We start from the raw sequence: 18,411 nt of genomic DNA, 5'->3' as shown, positions 1-18,411 counted from the left end.
TGTTTCGAAATTTGAAATTAATATATGTGCGTACGCATGTAAAACAGATACTATACGAGATAAATGTTTGAGAGATTTTTGTAAATTACTTATAAAAATAAAGAAAAATTTTTATTTATAAGTAAGATTATTTTCATTATCAAGTATAAGGAGAGAGGAACATGTTCCTCTCTGGTATAAATAATAATTTTCATTTTATATTTATTTATGCCGGTGGAATACTTTTAAGAACACAAATTTTCGTAATTTTATCTGATTGGTGTATTCGCGATTTGTAAGAGACATGCTGTTCTCATTGGTTTATTTGAGCAACGCTTTTAACGTATCACCAGCTGTTGAAGTTACGTTTGTTTGAAATCAAACGGCAACTGAAGTTTGTTGGGTTGCTTGGAGCTTCGAAATTTGACTGCCATGCATGGACGGTAAATACACTTCGTTAGAACAAAAAAAGAGCATGTGCAGTGTCTAAAAGATAATAATAACATACAAAAAAGAAATATTCGATTTATATATACGATATTAAGTAAAAAAACTAAATCTGAATAATGGCCACAATTCGTGTACATGAAGATCAAGAAAATCGTATCGTGGATGTTCGTCGTGGCAAAGAAAATATTACTGTGCCCCTTCAAAATCAAACGTTACAAGCACCAAAACGTGCAGTTCTAGGTGTACTTCACAATAATTGTAAACGTAATTCCAAACCAGTACGTATACATGCCTTTTTTACTTTTGCTCCCGCGTTTTTTTGTAGACTTGTAATATCGACAATTTACCTTATTTATTGCACTCAATAAATAAATGTAATGAATAATTTTTAACATTACATAATCTGGTAATCGACTGGTCTTATTCGTTCATTTATAGGAAATTTATAAAGATGAGAAATTTCCAAGAACAAAAGCAGTTATACCTACACAATTTGAGCCTTTTAAAATTTATGAGGAGAAGAAAGAAGAAGTTATATTTAAAATCTATGAAGATAAATTAGAAGAAGAAGCTTCTGTTGTACTTAGAGACACTAAGGATAAAAAAGAAATAAAAGATATACAAGATGTTAAGTTTGAAAGAGAGAAACCAAGGTTAGAGGTGAATCCTATCAATTCCTCAAATTTATTAACATTTTGTAATGCTACTCAAGACATAGATCAAAAGAAAGAAAATGAAATAATTTTCTCACAAGACAGTCTAATGTCTTTAGAAAAATCTGTTACTTATTCCTCTTCCAAAAAAGATCTTCAGAAACGAAGAGAGTCTATCAAGGAATTGAGAGCAAATTTTTATGATGTGGATGAATATAGAGCTGATATATATAACTATTTACGTATAGCAGAGGTATATATTTTCTCATTTATTTATAATAGATTCCAAGAGTAAAGTTTGTTTTTGATTTTGAAGTAGCTTATGTGAACACATTACTTCAAAATAAAAATCATTTTTTTTAGACACAGCACAGACCAAAACCAGGGTATATGAAGAAACAACCTGATATAACATATTCAATGAGATCAATACTGGTGGATTGGCTTGTTGAAGTAGCTGAAGAATATCGGTTACAAACTGAAACACTTTATTTAGCTGTTTCTTATATAGACCGTTTCTTATCATACATGAGTGTTGTAAGAGCAAAATTACAGCTGGTTGGCACAGCAGCTATGTTTATTGCTGCGTAAGTTTTTTAACATCTATATGTACATATATTGATAACTTGAGTTTCTTATATGTATTATTAATCTTGTAGAAAATATGAAGAAATTTATCCACCAGATGTAGGAGAATTTGTGTATATTACGGATGATACCTATACCAAGAAACATGTACTACGTATGGAACATTTAATTTTAAGGGTTTTATCCTTTGATCTGACTGTACCAACACCGCTTACTTTTCTTATGGAATATTGTATTAGTAATAATCTTTCAGAAAAAATAAAATTCTTAGCAATGGTAAGTGAATAACGGTTATTTGTTATATTATTAATGTATTACTCCAGTTCTTGAATATAATTTTACAGTATCTGTGCGAATTATCGATGCTTGAAGGAGATCCATATCTACAGTTTTTACCTAGTCATTTAGCTGCATCTGCAATCGCACTTGCACGATATACATTATTAGACGAGATGTGGCCGCATGAGATAGAATTATCAACAGGTTATAGTTTAAAGGATCTGAAGGAATGCGTTATTTGTCTAAACACGACCTTCTGTAATGCGTTAAATATTCAACAACAAGCTATACAAGAGAAATATAAGAGCAGCAAGTAAGTTCAAGCGTTTAACACTTCATTTAACTTTCTTATAAAGACTGGAACTGAGTATCAAATATATTTTTATTTAGATATGGACATGTAGCATTGTTGTTACCACGACGTATTGATAATGTGACATTAACTTCTGAAGATGAAGAAGAAAATGCCTAGTATTTAGCAGGCATTGAAAAAAATAGAAAAATCTGTAAATTTATGGAAATAACGAACCTCCCATTATGAATCCCATGTTATGAAAAACAAGGAGGGGATTAGGGCAAGACTGACCTATTGTTTCACAAATGAAATGTACGAGTTACTTCTTTATTAGCATGTTTGGTCAATATGTTTTGTCTAAACAAACATATTGATTTTACTTTTCATATTTCACCAGCACCTATACTTATTATAGGTTGTAGGTAAATTTTAATAACTATTTTTAGAGTTTCGTCATTATATTAACGTACGAAGCTCTAAATTATGTTATTTAGGAATTGTATTTTTATATGCATTTTTTAGATGATTGTTAACAGAACACTTGCTCTACATATATTAATGTCTAAATTTTGTTGCCAGTGATCTGTCATAATAATAGAACGTGTAAGAATAATAACTGTATTTATTATTGATATTGTACTAAAAATACATACACATTATTGTGGTGGAAACGCTGGTGTGTTAAAGTGATTAATAATAATTTAAATTTTTATTATGAGATCCACATATCAAACAATTTTCCCAAAAGGTTGGTAGTACTGATTTATACACATAACTACTACATTTAATTGTGCGCATGTGTGCGTTGTACTCCAAAGTAGTATTGACGTTGACAATTTGCAGTTGATATTTAATAAGAATCTAAGGACGGTTGGGGGTGTTTCCTAAGATTATTTCATTTCACAACATTATTAAGGTATAATATTTAATGTTACATTCATGGTATTTTTTAAAATCAAATAATTTGTTTCATTTTGTATACTATTCTTTATAAATATTTTCAATACCTTCGTTACTTGAACTTTCTTAAATAATTGTATGATTTTTAGGTTACTTTTAATTAAATTATTTAAATAACAGTAAAACTACACATAATACATGTATTTAACCTATAAAATGTATTATTATGAATTAAGAACACACTTGTTCTTCCCATAATTGTTTATAAAACAAATAATACATGTATGTAAGATTTGTTTAAAAAATATAATAAAGTTTGTCAATTTATTTGATGTTATTATTAGACAATATGGATGCATTTGGTGACAACTTTGTCATTGAACCAGAAGTGGATCCTGTAGCAGAATTTGTAGCAAGAGAACAGGATCAATTGGCAGGACTTGAGGATGAAATTCCTCCAGTTTCTATTACTGCACCTACAACAATATCAAATACAGATGGTAATGTTTGTTAAATTATAAAGAAGCATAATGACATATCTTTATTTAAATAGTATTTATTTCAAATGTAACTAATGTACTTTCAAATTTTTTAAGTTGGCCCAGGTGGTGATGCTGAAGGTAGCTTTGAAATAATAGATGCAGTTGGACAGCCTACTGATCCACAAGCACCACCAGTAATAGGTAATCTGAATTTGTTATGAAACAGAAAAGATGGATTTACAAAAGAAAGATTACTTTTAGAAACTGCATCGAAACCTCCTCCAGTAAAAGAAGAACCTGAAAAAATACGAAAGTGGAGAGAAGAACAAAAAGCTAGACTAGAAGAAAAAGGTATCATATTATTATACTAATTACTACACCTTTTTGTTGCAATTATGATTTACTATTTAGTTATTTATATGATTGTTTTCTTTAAATAGATGCTGAAGAAGAGAAAAAGAAAGAAGAATGGAGGGAAGCAGCAAGAAAAGAGCTAGAGGAATGGTATAAACATCATGCAGAAGCTATCAGTAAAACAAAAACTACAAACAGGTAATGTTTAAAATTACCATTCAATTAAATTTTATTTCGCATAATATTTTTGAAGAAATTTTTCGTCAATATAGCAATTTTTAATCGCATATTAATAGATGCAATTTAAAGTTTTATCTTATATAAGAGTAAATATTTTATTGAATTATTTTAAAACATGTACTACAATACTATTACATTATTTTCATTCTGCTTCTTAGGGAATCAGCCAAGTAAGTTACACTATATTTTTTTGCATGTATAATTGCATTGCATTGCTGTATAATATAGCTTGCTTATATACTTTATGAGAATACTTGCAAAACAGCACCAAAAACATTAGATATTCTCTTATATGTTAGCTGCTTTTTAGTGACAATTGGTATATGTACTTTGTGCTTGATGCAATTATACTTAAAATTTGTTTCTGATTATCTCATATGTGAGATAATGAAATTGGAAGAAGTATTAGAATGAACAGGTTACATTGAAAGTATGAATATGAAATACTTTATTATTAAAATTATTGATTGTTGTTTTACATATGTATTACATATAATTTATCTTATCATTTTTTTTTTTTTTTTTTTTTTAAATTCCATAACATATAAAAAATATAAAGTTTTTTTGATTATATATTTTATGAGTTGAAATTAAAATGAGTATTAAAAATATTTGTATTAATTTTTGTTACATAAATAAGAATACCGTATCGTAAATAAAATATCACTCTTGTTATGGAAGTAGAAGTTGTTTTAACGAATTCTGAATTTTACGGTGCTATTTTCGGTATATGTAAGAAACAAACTTAGAAATTATAAAACATGTACTGCGCAATATCATTAATGCACACAGCATACAAGTATTGTCGCAAATTTTAATTGTTACATGTGTTGTACCTTAATTAATATAACGTCTTTATTCTTAGAAACGCAGAAAAACAATTTGTAGCGGAAGCTGATGAAGTGGAACCAGGAACTGAATGGGAACGCATCGCAAAACTTTGCGACTTTAACCCAAAATCTTCCCGTGCTTCTAAAGATGTGTCTCGAATGCGGTCAATTATTTTACAATTGAAACAAACTCCACCAGCTCCTGTCAGTCTTTGATTAAATTAATTTGGTATGAATTATAGATATTCATATACATATTCATATATATATATATATTAAACGTATTCAATGAAAGAACAGTATATACAAATTACGATATAATTGGAAAAAGATCATAAGTGATCAGTTGAAAAAAAATATAATGTTACTGTGAATAAATATTATTAATAGCAAGTATCTGCATAAATACTAAATTTAAAAAAGTTAAATGTGTAATGATTCTTTCGTTAAAAATAAAAATAAAATTTTAACATGTAAAATTTTGTAAATTATTTGAATTATTTTCTTTCATTGTTATATAAAATTTTCTGAAAATATACTATTTTTAATATATTTAATAAGTTTTGACGTATATTAATGTTATTTAACGAATAACTCTTGTTGTGCATAATATAAAAATTTATACAGTTTTATTTTTATACACTGTTCAACACTTCGATATTTCACATACCTAGAAGGTCATAATCAATTTCTTTTTAACTATCCTCAGATTGTTCGTTCTGAAAAAAGAAACATGATTAACATATACAGAACAATACATTTATTGTAGGCGTTAAATACAAAATAAAAAAAATGTAGAATGTATCATTACCTATGCAAATCATGTTTCATAACAAGTTGCATGTCATGTTGCCAACGATAAATATTTGGATATGTAACGGGATTTATTGACGATGATACTGCATTATAAACCGCATAATCAACTTTCATCGGTATATATCTAAAAAATATATAATATTACATAAAAGATTCTATCTAATAATAACTTATCTATATGTTATTACCCTTCAAGAAATATTCCAGGACCTTCTTCTGCAGTTTGCATTTCATCATCAGAACTATCTTCTGTTAATTCTGGTGATGATGGAGGTGTGAAAAATTCGAGTTCATCTTAAAATGAAAAGGTAACATTATATTAATAACTATTTTCGCAAAAAGGAAAAAATATTAATACCTACCAACATTGTTTTCATTGACTATATTAAGCAATGAACATGATTGTAATTCATTGCATAAATGATCTATTTCCTGAACTAATTTCACTTCTGTTTCTGTATTTAAATTTGAATCTGTTACTCCGTTATTTGAGTTCTATAAAAAAAATTATTTTTTAAATATTACGATAGTTATTAAAAAGTTCTTTCTTAATTTTTTTTATACCTGGCTATAATATAGTAACTGAAATTTGTGTTCTAAATATTTCTCAAGCTTCGTTAAACCTTCTGTAGTACGAAAATCTGCGAAATCATTCAAAAATGGCCAATATTCTTTCCATGACACTTCGTATTCTTCTGCTAAGTCTCTAAAAATTATATACTGAATTTCAATTTTTATTTCATTCAAAAAACTTTTAAATATGTCATGGTTACAATATATCTGATAGAAAAATTTACAATTAAATATACCTTCCAACACGTTCAAGTCCCTTTTCCGTATCCTGTAGTCTTAAAGTTAAATTATTAATGGGACTATCTGTAGTATTATATTCAGCATCATTTACATTTCTAACTGAAGTAATACGAAGACGTGGAGGAGTTTTCCATTTTTTTCTAAATTCTACCGCACGAGACTTTGTCATTGGTCCAGCAAATGCACGTACTTCTAAACGTGGACTGATTGGATCTGTGTTTAAACTCTACAAGAAATAACATTTATAAAATTTCCTGCAACGTAAGTTGAAGAATTTTAACATACCAAAGGATTAGTTGGGGAGAAAGGTTCTCCAATAACAGGTTGCAATGAATTATCATCCGATCTTAATACAGGTACATAATACTGATCTTCCAATAATAAACGTATCTGTCTTTTTAATTCTGTGTCGTCATGGCAGGCTCTAGTACAAATTATCTGTAATATTAAAAATATAATGTTTTCTACAGAAAACCGAGCATTATTATATTTAGCAAACTACATAATATTTCGTTATTTTATCACGTACATCTATTGGTAGCTGTTTATATTTATTTGGCAATGTTTTTATACAACAAGGATATGAAACAAGAACTCGAACGCAATTTTTTAGACCAAATTTAACAGCAAAATGTAGTGGAGTTTCATTCAATCCCTTATCAGGTGTATTTAAATATAGATCTAGCATGATCTGTGCACGATCCACATAGCTTTTGCATTCATCACCATAAAATAGTTTTATAAATTCTGCATTTCCAACAGTGCTTAATATTAACTCACACATATCTGGTCTATCTGCTCTAACTGCAATATGCAATGCATTATAACGACATCCTTCCTATAATAGGTAAAGATAAAATTTAAATGTTTAGTTTATTTCAATATAATTATAAATATTACATTATCTTACTTGTAAAATTGCAGGAGTGTCACCACTACCAATTAAATATTTTGGATTTCCCCATATTGTAGTTTTTACAGCGTACAAATCTCCATCTTTAATTAAATTTCTAAAACATACAAGATCTTGAGACCTTGGAGTTTTAAAATCAGATGATTTTTCTTCTACTACAGGTACTATAGTAGATAATGTAGTATTATTAACACAATTTGTTTTTTCAAAACCAGTCTTTGCATATTCTTCAGCTTCTGATCTTTTCTTAAACGATTTCAGACGACCAGTTTTAAATTTTTGAATTACTTTTAAAGCCTCTGCTTTGTCTTGATAAACTCGATTATTTTCTGTGATATTCAAAACATAAAACATATCAAAACGTTAAAAATGAAAACTAATACATACAAATGATTAAATTATTATTGTACCTTTTGTATTGTTTTCTGGTAAATTATCAAGATTTTCTTCAGGTATATACACAGCATGATAAAGTGGTTCGTTTAATGAAGTAGAATTTCCATAAGTCACAAGTAATGTTTGTGACGTTTGTTCGTTTTCACCCATTTTAACTTCGTTTTATTTTATATTTCAACCTGTACAGACATTTATTGGTTATGTGTCAAATTAGAAAGTGTCAAAAAACATACGTTAAATTCTTCACTTCAACAATAATATTTAAAATCTTGTATTTAATATTTGTTTTCAATATAATTCTATATATTTTATATCTTTCTTTCTTGAAAAAAGTTGTTTCTTTAAACATCCGTTTTATAATTTACAATGTAATTGAAATTTGCGTCGTTTTCAAAAATTACTTTTTTAAGTATGAAATAATAATAATAATTATTATTATTATTTTCCAATCATTTTAACAAACTAGTTATATTAAACTGAAACAATTCAACAAATTTTTAAGAACAATAAATGTTTAAAAATGTGGCAAACCTATGCAATAAAATAAATGGTTTATTCAAGATTAAACTTGATTCTCAAAATAGTAAATGACTACGTGGCAACTTAAAAATTATATATAACTAATGTTATATTTATAAAATTGATTATTTATGATAAAAAATATGGCCTTTTATATTTTCAAAATAAATTATTTAAAGAACCTGTCGATTCATAAGTAACTGTCATTTACAAAAACAGCCAATCCTAAAGAGATTTCAAACTATTAACCAATAATATCAAATGTTTGTTTTTTGTAGAATATGTGTTCAAATTTATTATTGTAACACGAAACAAAATTATATTTTCCTTTCATTTCTTATTTGTTTATTAATTATTAGTAATACATTAATTAAATATAGAACTACCAATCGTCGTGGTTTTAATATTTTAACCAATTAATGTTGTTTGTTATAATTTAGCGACCATTCGGATAAAATCTGTTTCCTCATTGGTTATCAAAAATAATACAAATAAATTGGCGCGTATTCAATTAAAATTTTCCTATTTTGTAAATACACAATTGCAGAAGTTAAAATCGCGGAAATTAATATTTCCTTTACACTGCTTAGTTATTGTTTAAAATATTATATAATTGAAATCGAAGTTAGTTAAATTTAATTTTAAATGTACAGTTTAAATTTGATGTTTTCAACAAAAGTATTAAAAGTAGAAAACATTTACATGTAAAATAATATTGATTTTTATGAAAAATGTAATATGTTTTACTTACAGAATTAATTAATTATATCTTATAGGATATATTCTAATTAAAAATCATAGATAAATGTTAAAGACTTTATGATTTAATTAAAAAAAAAGTTCACCTGAAGGAATATTGCACAATGAATGAATGAGTTTAAGAACGCTGAAGTGGGCGGAGCGATCACCACACCATCATTGTTAACCAATGAGGGATCCAGTAAGTATTTACAAACCGCACGTCATCAAACGTGTATTATCTCACTGTTTGTAACATGTATTTTTTTCAATCATACTCAAGATTAGGCTTGAGAGTTTTGGAAGGCTGTTGTTGTCGGCGAAGGACGATTACAGACAGTTCGAACTTGGACGTCGCACGAAAACGTCGTATAGAGCGCTTTCGTTACGAGTGATGTTTAAAGTGTCGTAGAAAGGAAATCAGTATTTTTTTATCTATCATACAATTACTCTTGATAATCAATATAAACAGAGCAATAGCAAACGATATAACATTAAAGAGAATTCCGAAATGAATTTATCGTTTGCTGGATGTGGCTTCCTTGGTATTTACCACGTTGGTGTGGCAGTGTGCTTCAAGAAATACGCTCCACACATTCTTTTGGATAAGATTAGTGGTGCATCGGCTGGTGCTATCGCTGCTTGTTGTCTTCTTTGTGACTTACCCCTCGGTGAGTGAACTCCTTTGTTTATATATCTAACAGATATATATTATCTCGAACAATTAGTTTTTTCAATGTTATGCTTTGATTTTATGACTTCTGATATTATACATCTCACATTTTGTATCCATTGCGCGTATGTTGAACAAATTGTTTCAGCGTACCAATGATTTCGTGTTATAATTAAACTGTAAATATCTTTGTTTATTTACAATGTCACTTGTCGCGATTTTGTTATTTCGTATGTATTTATTTAAGGTTTACATTCGTCTCCGTCATGTGTATTTAGGATAAATGTATTATACACTCCACAATTCCTAGACCCTTTCAGCAATCGTGACAAATTATACATCGTTTGATTCGTCTTATTGAGTATATTAATAATTTCTATGTGATTATTTGCGGAAATTCATAGTTTCGTTGAAATTTTGCTGTAAAAGTTACAATAAAAAAGTAAGGTTAAGTAGGTTTTGATACGTTTATGGGCGAAAACAAGTGACTGTCATATTGACTTCTACCCACGCTCCAAATTGGCAAATTTAATCGAAAAATCTAATCTAGGCACCCTGATTTTTAAATAAAGATAGTACATGCTGTACTTGAAAAGGTGGATGAGGTTAGTTTGGTTATATATTTTTGCGGCCACCAACATATTCTATTCTTAACTTTTACAGCAAAATTTCCACAAATTATTACATATAGGAATATTTCAGAGTTTGTTATATTTTAGGCCTACTAATAGGTTATAATTGTTATTCCCATTATTTTTAAATTACTAATAAATTTGGTCATCTTGCAGATAAATCTCATAAGTAGGTCAAGCTTAGAAGAAGCAAATTGGAAGTAGTAGCAAGAACAGTTATCAAATGTTTTTCTTTGCAAGTAAGACTGGTAATAAATATGCAACACAATGCGCAACCAATTACAATAGACATATTAGCATGAGTTATATGACGCGCTACCCATCATTTTTTATTCTGATAAGAGTTTATCGCTTTGCACCAAAGAAAAGTATCCTTTGTTTTAATAACACTTTATCCAAATACTTTTCAATTTTCTTATTCAGATTATAAAGTTTTCATAAAATTATTAAGTTAACGTATGCATGCGTGAAACAAATAAATAGACTATAAATAGTAATGTGGTAAGCAGCGAATGAATCAGTCCAGAAATCTGGTTGCATTATAATTTTTATTAGAAAATTTATAAATACAGGAAGAGTAATATATAAAAAGTGAGCATAAATCTGTTTTATTACAAACACTTATGATTTACAAAAACGGAAGATAACGTGTCGAAACGTGCGATTGAAATATTCATGATCAAAGCAGTGTATGTAGCAAGTTCTTCCGATTCCCGTTTAAACATGATTTTACCTTTTATCTACATTTTTGTTTACTTCCAAAACGAGAATATCATTTGACATATTTTCCGTGGCTTCGCTTCCGCAAGATGATGTGTAATACATATTATTAAGTACCACATATGCATATACGATAACAGATACGCATAATTTAGATGTATAATTCTTGTATAATACATGTATAATGCTGCTGCTAGCAATTGCGTGTTGACGAAAGCGATGATTCAGATGTAGTATTGCGTGATGATTTATCTATATCGAGTTTTTTTTCTTTTTTTTTTTAACATATACATATGTACATACATATTTCGTATAACAAAGGAATTCAGTGATTCAATTGAAAAAGTAGCTCTTTCAATTAGTATCTAAAAGAAGATTAAAATGGTTAGCGGCATCTATTTAAACGACGTGTTTCATATACTATCTAATCGTTTTATTGCATACTGTAAAGTTATTAGACGAATAACTTGTTGACATTTGTATCAATCAATTGAATATATATTGTATAATATATCCGTATTACATACTTGTGTAATAGACAATGAACAGAGCCGCTCTTATCGTTAATACAAGATAAACAGATAAACTCTGGATCATATGCTTAAAAATTGTCATATTTTTTAAAAGGATTGAAAAATTACAGTTTAAATGTTGTTTAAAGTCATAGGGAAATCCATGAGAAACGTCTTCACTTCCGGAGTCGATAAACGCATCGCGTGATCCTTCATTCGATACCATTTAATTTTGCTTGATAATGCGAACACAATGTATACGCACGATATCTATTTGTGTAAAGTAAGCGTAACAGAAAACTGAAACGAAAATTTTTCTATATTGAAAGCCTTCCAATTCGCGCAGTCTTCAAAAACGGAGGACGAAAATAAGTTTACAGAAACTCTATTCCATCCAGAAAAACATAATTTGAATTAGTAAATGGTAATTAAGATTTCGCGACACAGAAGGTTCGTGTACGAAATAACAGAAGAAAGAAAAAAATATAAATATTGCTAATATACGTACGTCTTCTAAGAAGATTATTTATAAGACAACAAAACTGAAAAGTATTATCATAATTTGTTATTCTGTTTTGATTTCATGGATTTCTCGTTGTATTTTATAAATTGTGTAAATATTATGTAAGTACATATGTGCATACGTACATACATTCTTATCTATCGCTGCACGAGTCAGCATTGCCTTGCTACAAAACAAATATTCCTTTGTTTGCGTTAGATACAATTGCTTCCTTTATTGATGTTGTACACACCAGTAGAGAGTCGGAGTTTACTTTGTGATCGAAACACTTGATATATTTGTGTAACAAAGAAAAAGAATTTGTATTTATATTAATTCTTTGTTTGCTATTCTTTTCGATCATGAAAACGGTAGATATTACGGATTTAACATCACCAGACATTTAAAGATATTGTTTAAACTTTAACCGTATCATATCGACGATATCAGAGATAATATAAAATCTGATTGATATAAAAATAAATTGTTTTTACAACATATTTAAAAATCATCGAAATCGCAGCTGATGTTCGTAGTCTAAATAATTATAAATTGTTTGATCATCGTTTAAAAAAACACGATTTTGTTAACAAATAAAAGACAAAGGTGACTTTGAACTTCCGGTACCAACACGCTTATCGCGCGATGCTTAATGAAATTTTTAATAGGACATCTTTTATTCCTGAAAATGCTAGGCTTTATCTAACATTCTAAACGTATTCATTAGATTCGTATTACCTTCTTTAAGTAACATTCTTGGTAAATTAGGCAATTTAAACTTGCTTGCAGGCAAAATGTTCAAACCTACAAGATAATATCATAAAGCCTAGCATTTCCAGGACTAAAAAAAATGGCCTTCAGTTTGGCAAATGAATAATGCGTTTCCTCACGGTAACGTATTGACCATCAACGAGTCCTCTATTCGTATTTATTGCTGTGAATGTATTAAAAAATATCAACGAACGCATACTTCCAACGTGTAACGGAAGTTTAATGAAGCATAGCTCGTCAGGGATAAAAGTTCGATGTAGCGAATTGCGTCTTTTGCGTTTCACATTGAACACCGTACAATATCGTTTAGCTAATATACTCTCTAATTTAATAAATAAATATTGCTTTTTTATTGTTATAATATATCAAGTATAGGTAGAAATGAATTTTAAACATAAACGCCTTGATCTTGATAAAATCAAAATACATCAAGTATCTACTTTTGATAAGATAAACATATGAATGATTGCTTTTTCTTGACGCAATAATTATAAATACTCGAATATATCTTAAAAAGTACATGGAAAAATGAATTCAATTGTAATTTTTCTAATGAAATTATGTATTGAAATTCCATTTCTTTTTTTTCTCCAAAGTATAATCATTTATAGATTAAATAGTATTACCTTGATCAATTGAAATTACATACATACATGATTAACGAAAACAAGCATATTTGCAGTTTTTGATTTTTTTTCTCTTCATAATTCAAAATCAATCATAGTAATCTGTTTCATATTATAATTGATTATTTCCTTCGTATAATAATTGTAATGATTACAGGGGAAATTACAAGTAATGTTTTGCGCGTTGCGCGTGAAGCACGGCAGCGAACCCTCGGCCCATTTAGTCCATCGTTTAACGTTCAAGAAATATTGTTAGAAAGTTTACAAAAGGTACTTATTAATCATTTTTTTTTTGAAATATAAAAATATTAATAAGATACAGAAATATTTTAATTGTAATTAGTACGCGTTACCGAAATTTACATTTGTTATAGTTCCTTCCAAACGATGCCCACATTCGAGTAAGCGGTAAACTACATGTCTCCTTGACCAGAGTATACGATGGAAAAAATGTAATCGTGTCACAGTTTTCTTCTAGGGAAGATTTATTGCAGGTAAACTAATAACAATGTTTTATACTTGTAATATTTTAAGAAGAAAAGAAAAAATTTATAATCTGTAAAATGTATGTTTTCCAGGCTTTGTTAGCAAGTGCATTCATTCCCATCTTTTCTGGTCTCTTACCGCCACGATTTCACGGTATTAGGTATATGGATGGTGGTTTCAGTGACAATCTTCCCACTCTTGATGAAAATACAATTACTGTTAGTCCTTTCTGTGGTGAGAGCGATATTTGTCCAAGAGATGTTTCCTCTCAACTGTTCCATGTGAGTTACTTATTGTAAGAAAAAAAGTATTATTACATCATTTACGTGTGTGTAAAAAATAATAAACAAATGTTTATAATTTATAGGTGAATTTTGCAAATACAAGTATAGAGCTTTCAAGACAAAATATATACAGATTTGCAAGGATACTTTTTCCACCTAATCCAGAGGTAAGATTGCATCTATGATTCCATTATATCTCTTATGTGATTTTATATCCTTTGTAGGGTAGTATTATTCCTATACTAACATTCATGATAAGCTAAAGTAGTAATAATGTGTGCAGATAAAGTTATTGAAATACACAATAAAAATATGTATACATTACAGATCCTTTCAAACATGTGTAAACAAGGATTTGATGATGCATTAAGATTTCTTCATCGCAATAATTTACTTAATTGTACTCGATGTCTTGCAGTACAGTCCACGTTTGTTGTCTCAGAAACTCTTGATGATAATATGGATTATGATCCTGAATGTTTAGAATGTAAAATGCATAGACAGGTACATTTATATTTTCATTGATATCGATTGATATCAATTTTAAATTATGTTATTTCATGAAAGTGGTACGTTTATACAAATGTGTATAAAATGAAAATATGAAAATATGTTGTAGGAAGCATTGGTGTCAAATTTACCTGAGACAGTTATGACTATATTTCAAGATGCAATTGATTCTGCCAATAAGGGGTTGATTAATTGGTTATTCAAACATAAAAGTGTAAAACTTTTGTCATTGCTTAGCTTACCATACACCTTACCAGTAGATGTAGTATATGCAACTCTCACTAAGTAAGCATTTTATTATTATATTATGTGTTATAGTTTCCCAATTTCGAAATTTTATTAAACGTTGTTTTTAATGTTCATGAAATTTTATGTGTGTATTTTTAACGGTGATTAACAAAGCACGTAGTATGCATGAATTATTGCTTGTTTGAAATTGCACGCTATTAAACTAATAACTCAATTATTAAGTAATTATATCTTTTAAAATATATGCTTACTAACTTTTATGCAAAGTCGAGTATCACTTATTGTTAAAGTAATAATAATCAAAATTATTCAAAATAAAGAATTCATGTATGTAGTCCATTTATTTTTCATATAATTTTTTTTCTTTAATACTGTATATATATTTAACATTATGCATGTGGTCACGTAGTTTTATCGGTAACAAGATAGAAACTCGTTCGTTGGAATTCAAAGTAATTGGCCGTATTCTTCATACACATCCACAGATGATTTCTTGTACTAAACATATGACATCTTCTCGGTAAGCACATGCTTTTATGAAAAATAAAATTATATACATTCATTTTTATACGTGAAAATTTATCATACATGATCGAAATATGGCATAAAATTTAAATTTACCGAGCACTTTTAAAAATAATTATGTTTTTTTATTTATATATTGTCTTGATATGTGTATATGCTTATATTTATTATAAAAAAAGAATTTTATGTTTGTATAGTCATATCTCTCCATTTTACATAATAAATCATAAATATTTTATTTTCAGATTCATTTTGAACGTTCCCAAATTGAGAAGAAACTTGCTAGAATTAGGAACATTCTTTTTGGATCAATTAAGTATAATATTCCCCAAAATCCATGTGTATTATCAACAAATGCCACAAACTATTAAGTGTCAATTGGCTATAACAGAGTATGGATCAAGTACGTGTAATGCTTCACATGATTCATTATAATTATAAATATTAATATGCATATTAATAACGTGTCATTCATATGTTTCAGATATATACGATATGGAGGCAACAAAAAAGACTGACAATGTGTATAAAAATAAAAAAAATCTGAATTTAACATTACAATACAATGAATTGTAAGTTTTGATGGTTTCAAGTTTGTTTAATCAATAATTATTACAATGTATTATTTTGTTTTCTAGACAACCCTGGAAAGACCATAACAATAAATCAAACTGTGTTATAAATATGTCTGATCTTTCAACTGTTGATGATACGTTCGAAAATATTTTGCAAGTACGTGATATACGTATATTGTTAATTAATTTTGATATTAAACCTTATGTTGATACCTTTTTTTAATGTTACAGGTAACGTCTGAACAAGAAGCGGTGATGGCGTATTACTACATGGATGAAAATAACAAAGTGCAGGTGACAGAAATATTTGATGTCACAGATACAGAATCACATGCAGTGTTATCTGTAGACGAGGTAGAAAATAATACAAAATTACAATTTGATGAGTGGGATGAACCTACATGGTTATCTCAGCATACATTTAATGACGGTAATTTATTACATTTATTAATTATTGACGTTTTTGTTATACCGTTTGCCAAAAATTACATGTATAATTGTAAAAATTTATTATAGTTGTTACCGAATCTCTATATACAGACGGAAACCAACAAAGTATAGAAAATTTATCAGAAATATCTTTAGAGGATGACATTTTGGGTGGTTTAAATACCTCTTCTGATCCAGAAAGTGAATGGGAAATAAGCAAAGATTTACAAACTGCAAAAGCATTAAGTACACCAAATACTGAGATAGAAATGGATTAACCATTATTAAAGGTTTAAAATAAGATAATTTTTTATAATTATTGAAATGATGTATGAGTGCGTTTGTTGATTTATATTTATAATCAATATCATGAAGTGTATGTATACTTCTGTAGTCAATGATATTGATGACATTATAGTGAGAAGAGTTATTACCAATGCTCAATACTGATAAATTTTTATAACGCTTAAAGAACATTATTTGAAAAACACAAAAGATATAGATAGATATGTATATAAAACTGATTAGTTTTATAAAAGGAAAGTTGTAATTTATAATCTGTGTTATGCACTAATAAATGCAAGATACAGTACAAATAACCTATAAAGAAGCGATATGTATCTTCAGCAGAGCATGCACAGTATTTTATTATTAATGAAGTTTGATAGGCAAAGTCTAATATTGTTACTATATACTTGCAAAGCAGGTATTGGTAGATCTCCGATAAAGAGACTGATTATAGAAAAAATGTACATCATATAATACAGACAAATTTATCTCTACTCTAATTCCATGTTAATTTACGGTTTGCACATGTAAATATCAAGTGTTAATACGTTCGATGAAGAACGTACATACATTAAAAAAATTATGGCACTTATTGTTAACTAAGTTATTTTATGAATTTTTTTTGTTACATTTTATAAAGAAAAAGAGGAAATATTCTATGTAAATATTTTTATAAACAAATGGAATGTTCCCAAATTATTTATACAACTATATCTTGTGATAAATACTTAGTGGAATGATAAAATCAGTTATATAAATTAGAGTAGGGAAAATACAATTTTTGAATGCATACAGCTGGAACTGAATGCCAATTAACAAACAGAGCTTTTATATTGTTTATTACTGACATAATCATTGTTGAGGATAATTACACTAATTATAATAATTAGAGAATGGGTCGTTTCCTATATGTTAAAACCACCATAATGAGTCGAGTACTATTGTATGATAAAAGCTTTATATCAATAATTAAACAACACATATTTAATTTTGTACTAAATTATATCTTAAATAATGTATAAAAAAAATTTTGACTAGTAAATACTTTTAAAGTGTTGCATTTATATGCATATGTATTATGTGATAAAATATTGATTTAATAGTTATGTAAAAAGGGCATGTTGCATCATAATATTTTACAAGTATGTTATACATTATTATTTGTTATCTGTTTAAGCAGAGACATGTTGATTATTATTTTATTTTTCGAAATTGATTATAAAAATTGTCAGTATCTAATTTATAACTATTAAGTTAATCAAAATAGTATGCTTATAAAATTTTAATTGATCGACTTCTTTTTCATTTCAAATTATAGAAAAATCATAAAAATAATTTCAGTATTTGTAATTATAAAAACTACTGGAAATAACTGTTTAAAATG

At 27.9% G+C, this 18,411-nt stretch overlaps 4 protein-coding genes and 1 long non-coding RNA gene across 10 annotated transcripts; 3 read left to right on the top strand and 2 right to left on the bottom strand.

The window, feature by feature from the left end:
• Positions 1-536: 536 nt before the first annotated feature.
• Positions 537-2,638, top strand: CycA (cyclin A). Its single transcript, XM_034339173.2, has 6 exons — positions 537-707; positions 868-1,335; positions 1,446-1,669; positions 1,742-1,946; positions 2,015-2,262; positions 2,340-2,638. Exons 1-6 carry the CDS (start codon positions 546-548, stop codon positions 2,419-2,421), a joined length of 1,389 nt encoding a protein of 462 aa, XP_034195064.1. The 5' UTR covers positions 537-545; the 3' UTR covers positions 2,422-2,638.
• Positions 2,639-3,010: 372 nt separating this feature from the next.
• On the top strand, positions 3,011-5,266 carry Clc (clathrin light chain). Of its 2 annotated transcripts, XM_034339215.2 has the most exons (7): positions 3,011-3,160; positions 3,489-3,644; positions 3,741-3,827; positions 3,888-3,977; positions 4,067-4,178; positions 4,379-4,390; positions 5,086-5,266. In XM_034339215.2, exons 2-7 carry the CDS (start codon positions 3,494-3,496, stop codon positions 5,264-5,266), a joined length of 633 nt encoding a protein of 210 aa, XP_034195106.1. In that variant the 5' UTR covers positions 3,011-3,160; positions 3,489-3,493. The 2 variants fall into 2 exon arrangements, with proteins under 2 accessions (XP_034195106.1, XP_034195119.1); XM_034339228.2 differs by lacking the exon at positions 4,379-4,390 and having other exon boundaries at positions 3,013-3,160.
• On the bottom strand, positions 4,717-9,481 carry Ankle2 (ankyrin repeat and LEM domain-containing protein 2). 3 transcript variants are annotated; one of them, XM_034339162.2, is made up of 11 exons: positions 9,353-9,481; positions 8,003-8,167; positions 7,590-7,921; positions 7,209-7,517; positions 6,965-7,117; positions 6,676-6,905; positions 6,431-6,572; positions 6,229-6,361; positions 6,055-6,160; positions 5,862-5,990; positions 4,717-5,769 (listed from the first exon to the last, which is right to left on the bottom strand). In XM_034339162.2, the coding sequence occupies exons 2-11, from the start codon at positions 8,136-8,138 to the stop codon at positions 5,721-5,723; spliced, it is 1,719 nt and encodes a 572-aa protein (XP_034195053.2). In that variant the 5' UTR covers positions 8,139-8,167; positions 9,353-9,481; the 3' UTR covers positions 4,717-5,720. The 3 variants fall into 3 exon arrangements, with proteins under 3 accessions (XP_034195053.2, XP_034195040.2, XP_034195048.2); XM_034339149.2 differs by lacking the exon at positions 9,353-9,481 and adding an exon at positions 8,520-8,662; XM_034339157.2 differs by lacking the exon at positions 9,353-9,481 and adding an exon at positions 8,222-8,349.
• Positions 9,482-9,563: 82 nt separating this feature from the next.
• bmm (brummer) lies at positions 9,564-18,154 on the top strand. 3 transcript variants are annotated; one of them, XM_034339145.2, is made up of 14 exons: positions 9,784-9,916; positions 10,707-10,789; positions 13,839-13,951; positions 14,056-14,175; positions 14,260-14,448; positions 14,535-14,618; positions 14,779-14,955; positions 15,071-15,246; positions 15,620-15,730; positions 15,981-16,138; positions 16,220-16,307; positions 16,374-16,467; positions 16,542-16,740; positions 16,827-18,154. In XM_034339145.2, exons 2-14 carry the CDS (start codon positions 10,774-10,776, stop codon positions 17,015-17,017), a joined length of 1,716 nt encoding a protein of 571 aa, XP_034195036.1. In that variant the 5' UTR covers positions 9,784-9,916; positions 10,707-10,773; the 3' UTR covers positions 17,018-18,154. The 3 variants fall into 3 exon arrangements, with proteins under 3 accessions (XP_034195028.1, XP_034195034.1, XP_034195036.1); XM_034339137.2 differs by lacking the exon at positions 10,707-10,789 and having other exon boundaries at positions 9,564-9,916; XM_034339143.2 differs by lacking the exons at positions 10,707-10,789; positions 15,620-15,730 and having other exon boundaries at positions 9,568-9,916; positions 16,827-18,152.
• Positions 11,517-12,637, bottom strand: LOC117611303 (uncharacterized). Its single transcript, XR_004583136.2, has 2 exons — positions 12,291-12,637; positions 11,517-12,082 (listed from the first exon to the last, which is right to left on the bottom strand). It is a non-coding gene; the product is annotated as an uncharacterized LOC117611303 (long non-coding RNA).
• Positions 18,155-18,411: the final 257 nt, after the last annotated feature.

This window comes from Osmia lignaria, chromosome 10 (genome assembly GCF_051020975.1).
Source record: "Osmia lignaria lignaria isolate PbOS001 chromosome 10, iyOsmLign1, whole genome shotgun sequence".
Taxonomy (NCBI): Eukaryota; Metazoa; Arthropoda; class Insecta; order Hymenoptera; family Megachilidae; genus Osmia; species Osmia lignaria.
The sequence above is the reverse complement of the archived record's forward strand: the minus strand, read 5'-3'. Positions and strand labels throughout refer to the sequence as shown.

Coding starts and splice junctions, on each gene's coding strand:
- CycA (XM_034339173.2), top strand. CDS start 546: ATGGCCACAATTCGTGTACATGAAGATCAAGAAAATCGTATCGTGGAT. Junction 1,336..1,445: donor ACTATTTACGTATAGCAGAG/GTATATATTTTC, acceptor CATTTTTTTTAG/ACACAGCACAGACCAAAACC. Junction 1,947..2,014: donor AAATAAAATTCTTAGCAATG/GTAAGTGAATAA, acceptor ATAATTTTACAG/TATCTGTGCGAATTATCGAT.
- Clc (XM_034339215.2), top strand. CDS start 3,494: ATGGATGCATTTGGTGACAACTTTGTCATTGAACCAGAAGTGGATCCT. Junction 3,645..3,740: donor AACAATATCAAATACAGATG/GTAATGTTTGTT, acceptor AAATTTTTTAAG/TTGGCCCAGGTGGTGATGCT. Junction 3,978..4,066: donor AGCTAGACTAGAAGAAAAAG/GTATCATATTAT, acceptor TTCTTTAAATAG/ATGCTGAAGAAGAGAAAAAG.
- Ankle2 (XM_034339162.2), bottom strand. CDS start 8,138: ATGGGTGAAAACGAACAAACGTCACAAACATTACTTGTGACTTATGGA. Junction 6,573..6,675: donor GGACTTGAACGTGTTGGAAG/GTATATTTAATT, acceptor TATAATTTTTAG/AGACTTAGCAGAAGAATACG. Junction 6,161..6,228: donor AGTCAATGAAAACAATGTTG/GTAGGTATTAAT, acceptor TTTCATTTTAAG/ATGAACTCGAATTTTTCACA.
- bmm (XM_034339137.2), top strand. CDS start 9,757: ATGAATTTATCGTTTGCTGGATGTGGCTTCCTTGGTATTTACCACGTT. Junction 13,952..14,055: donor TGTTAGAAAGTTTACAAAAG/GTACTTATTAAT, acceptor CATTTGTTATAG/TTCCTTCCAAACGATGCCCA. Junction 16,468..16,541: donor CGTTCGAAAATATTTTGCAA/GTACGTGATATA, acceptor TTAATGTTACAG/GTAACGTCTGAACAAGAAGC.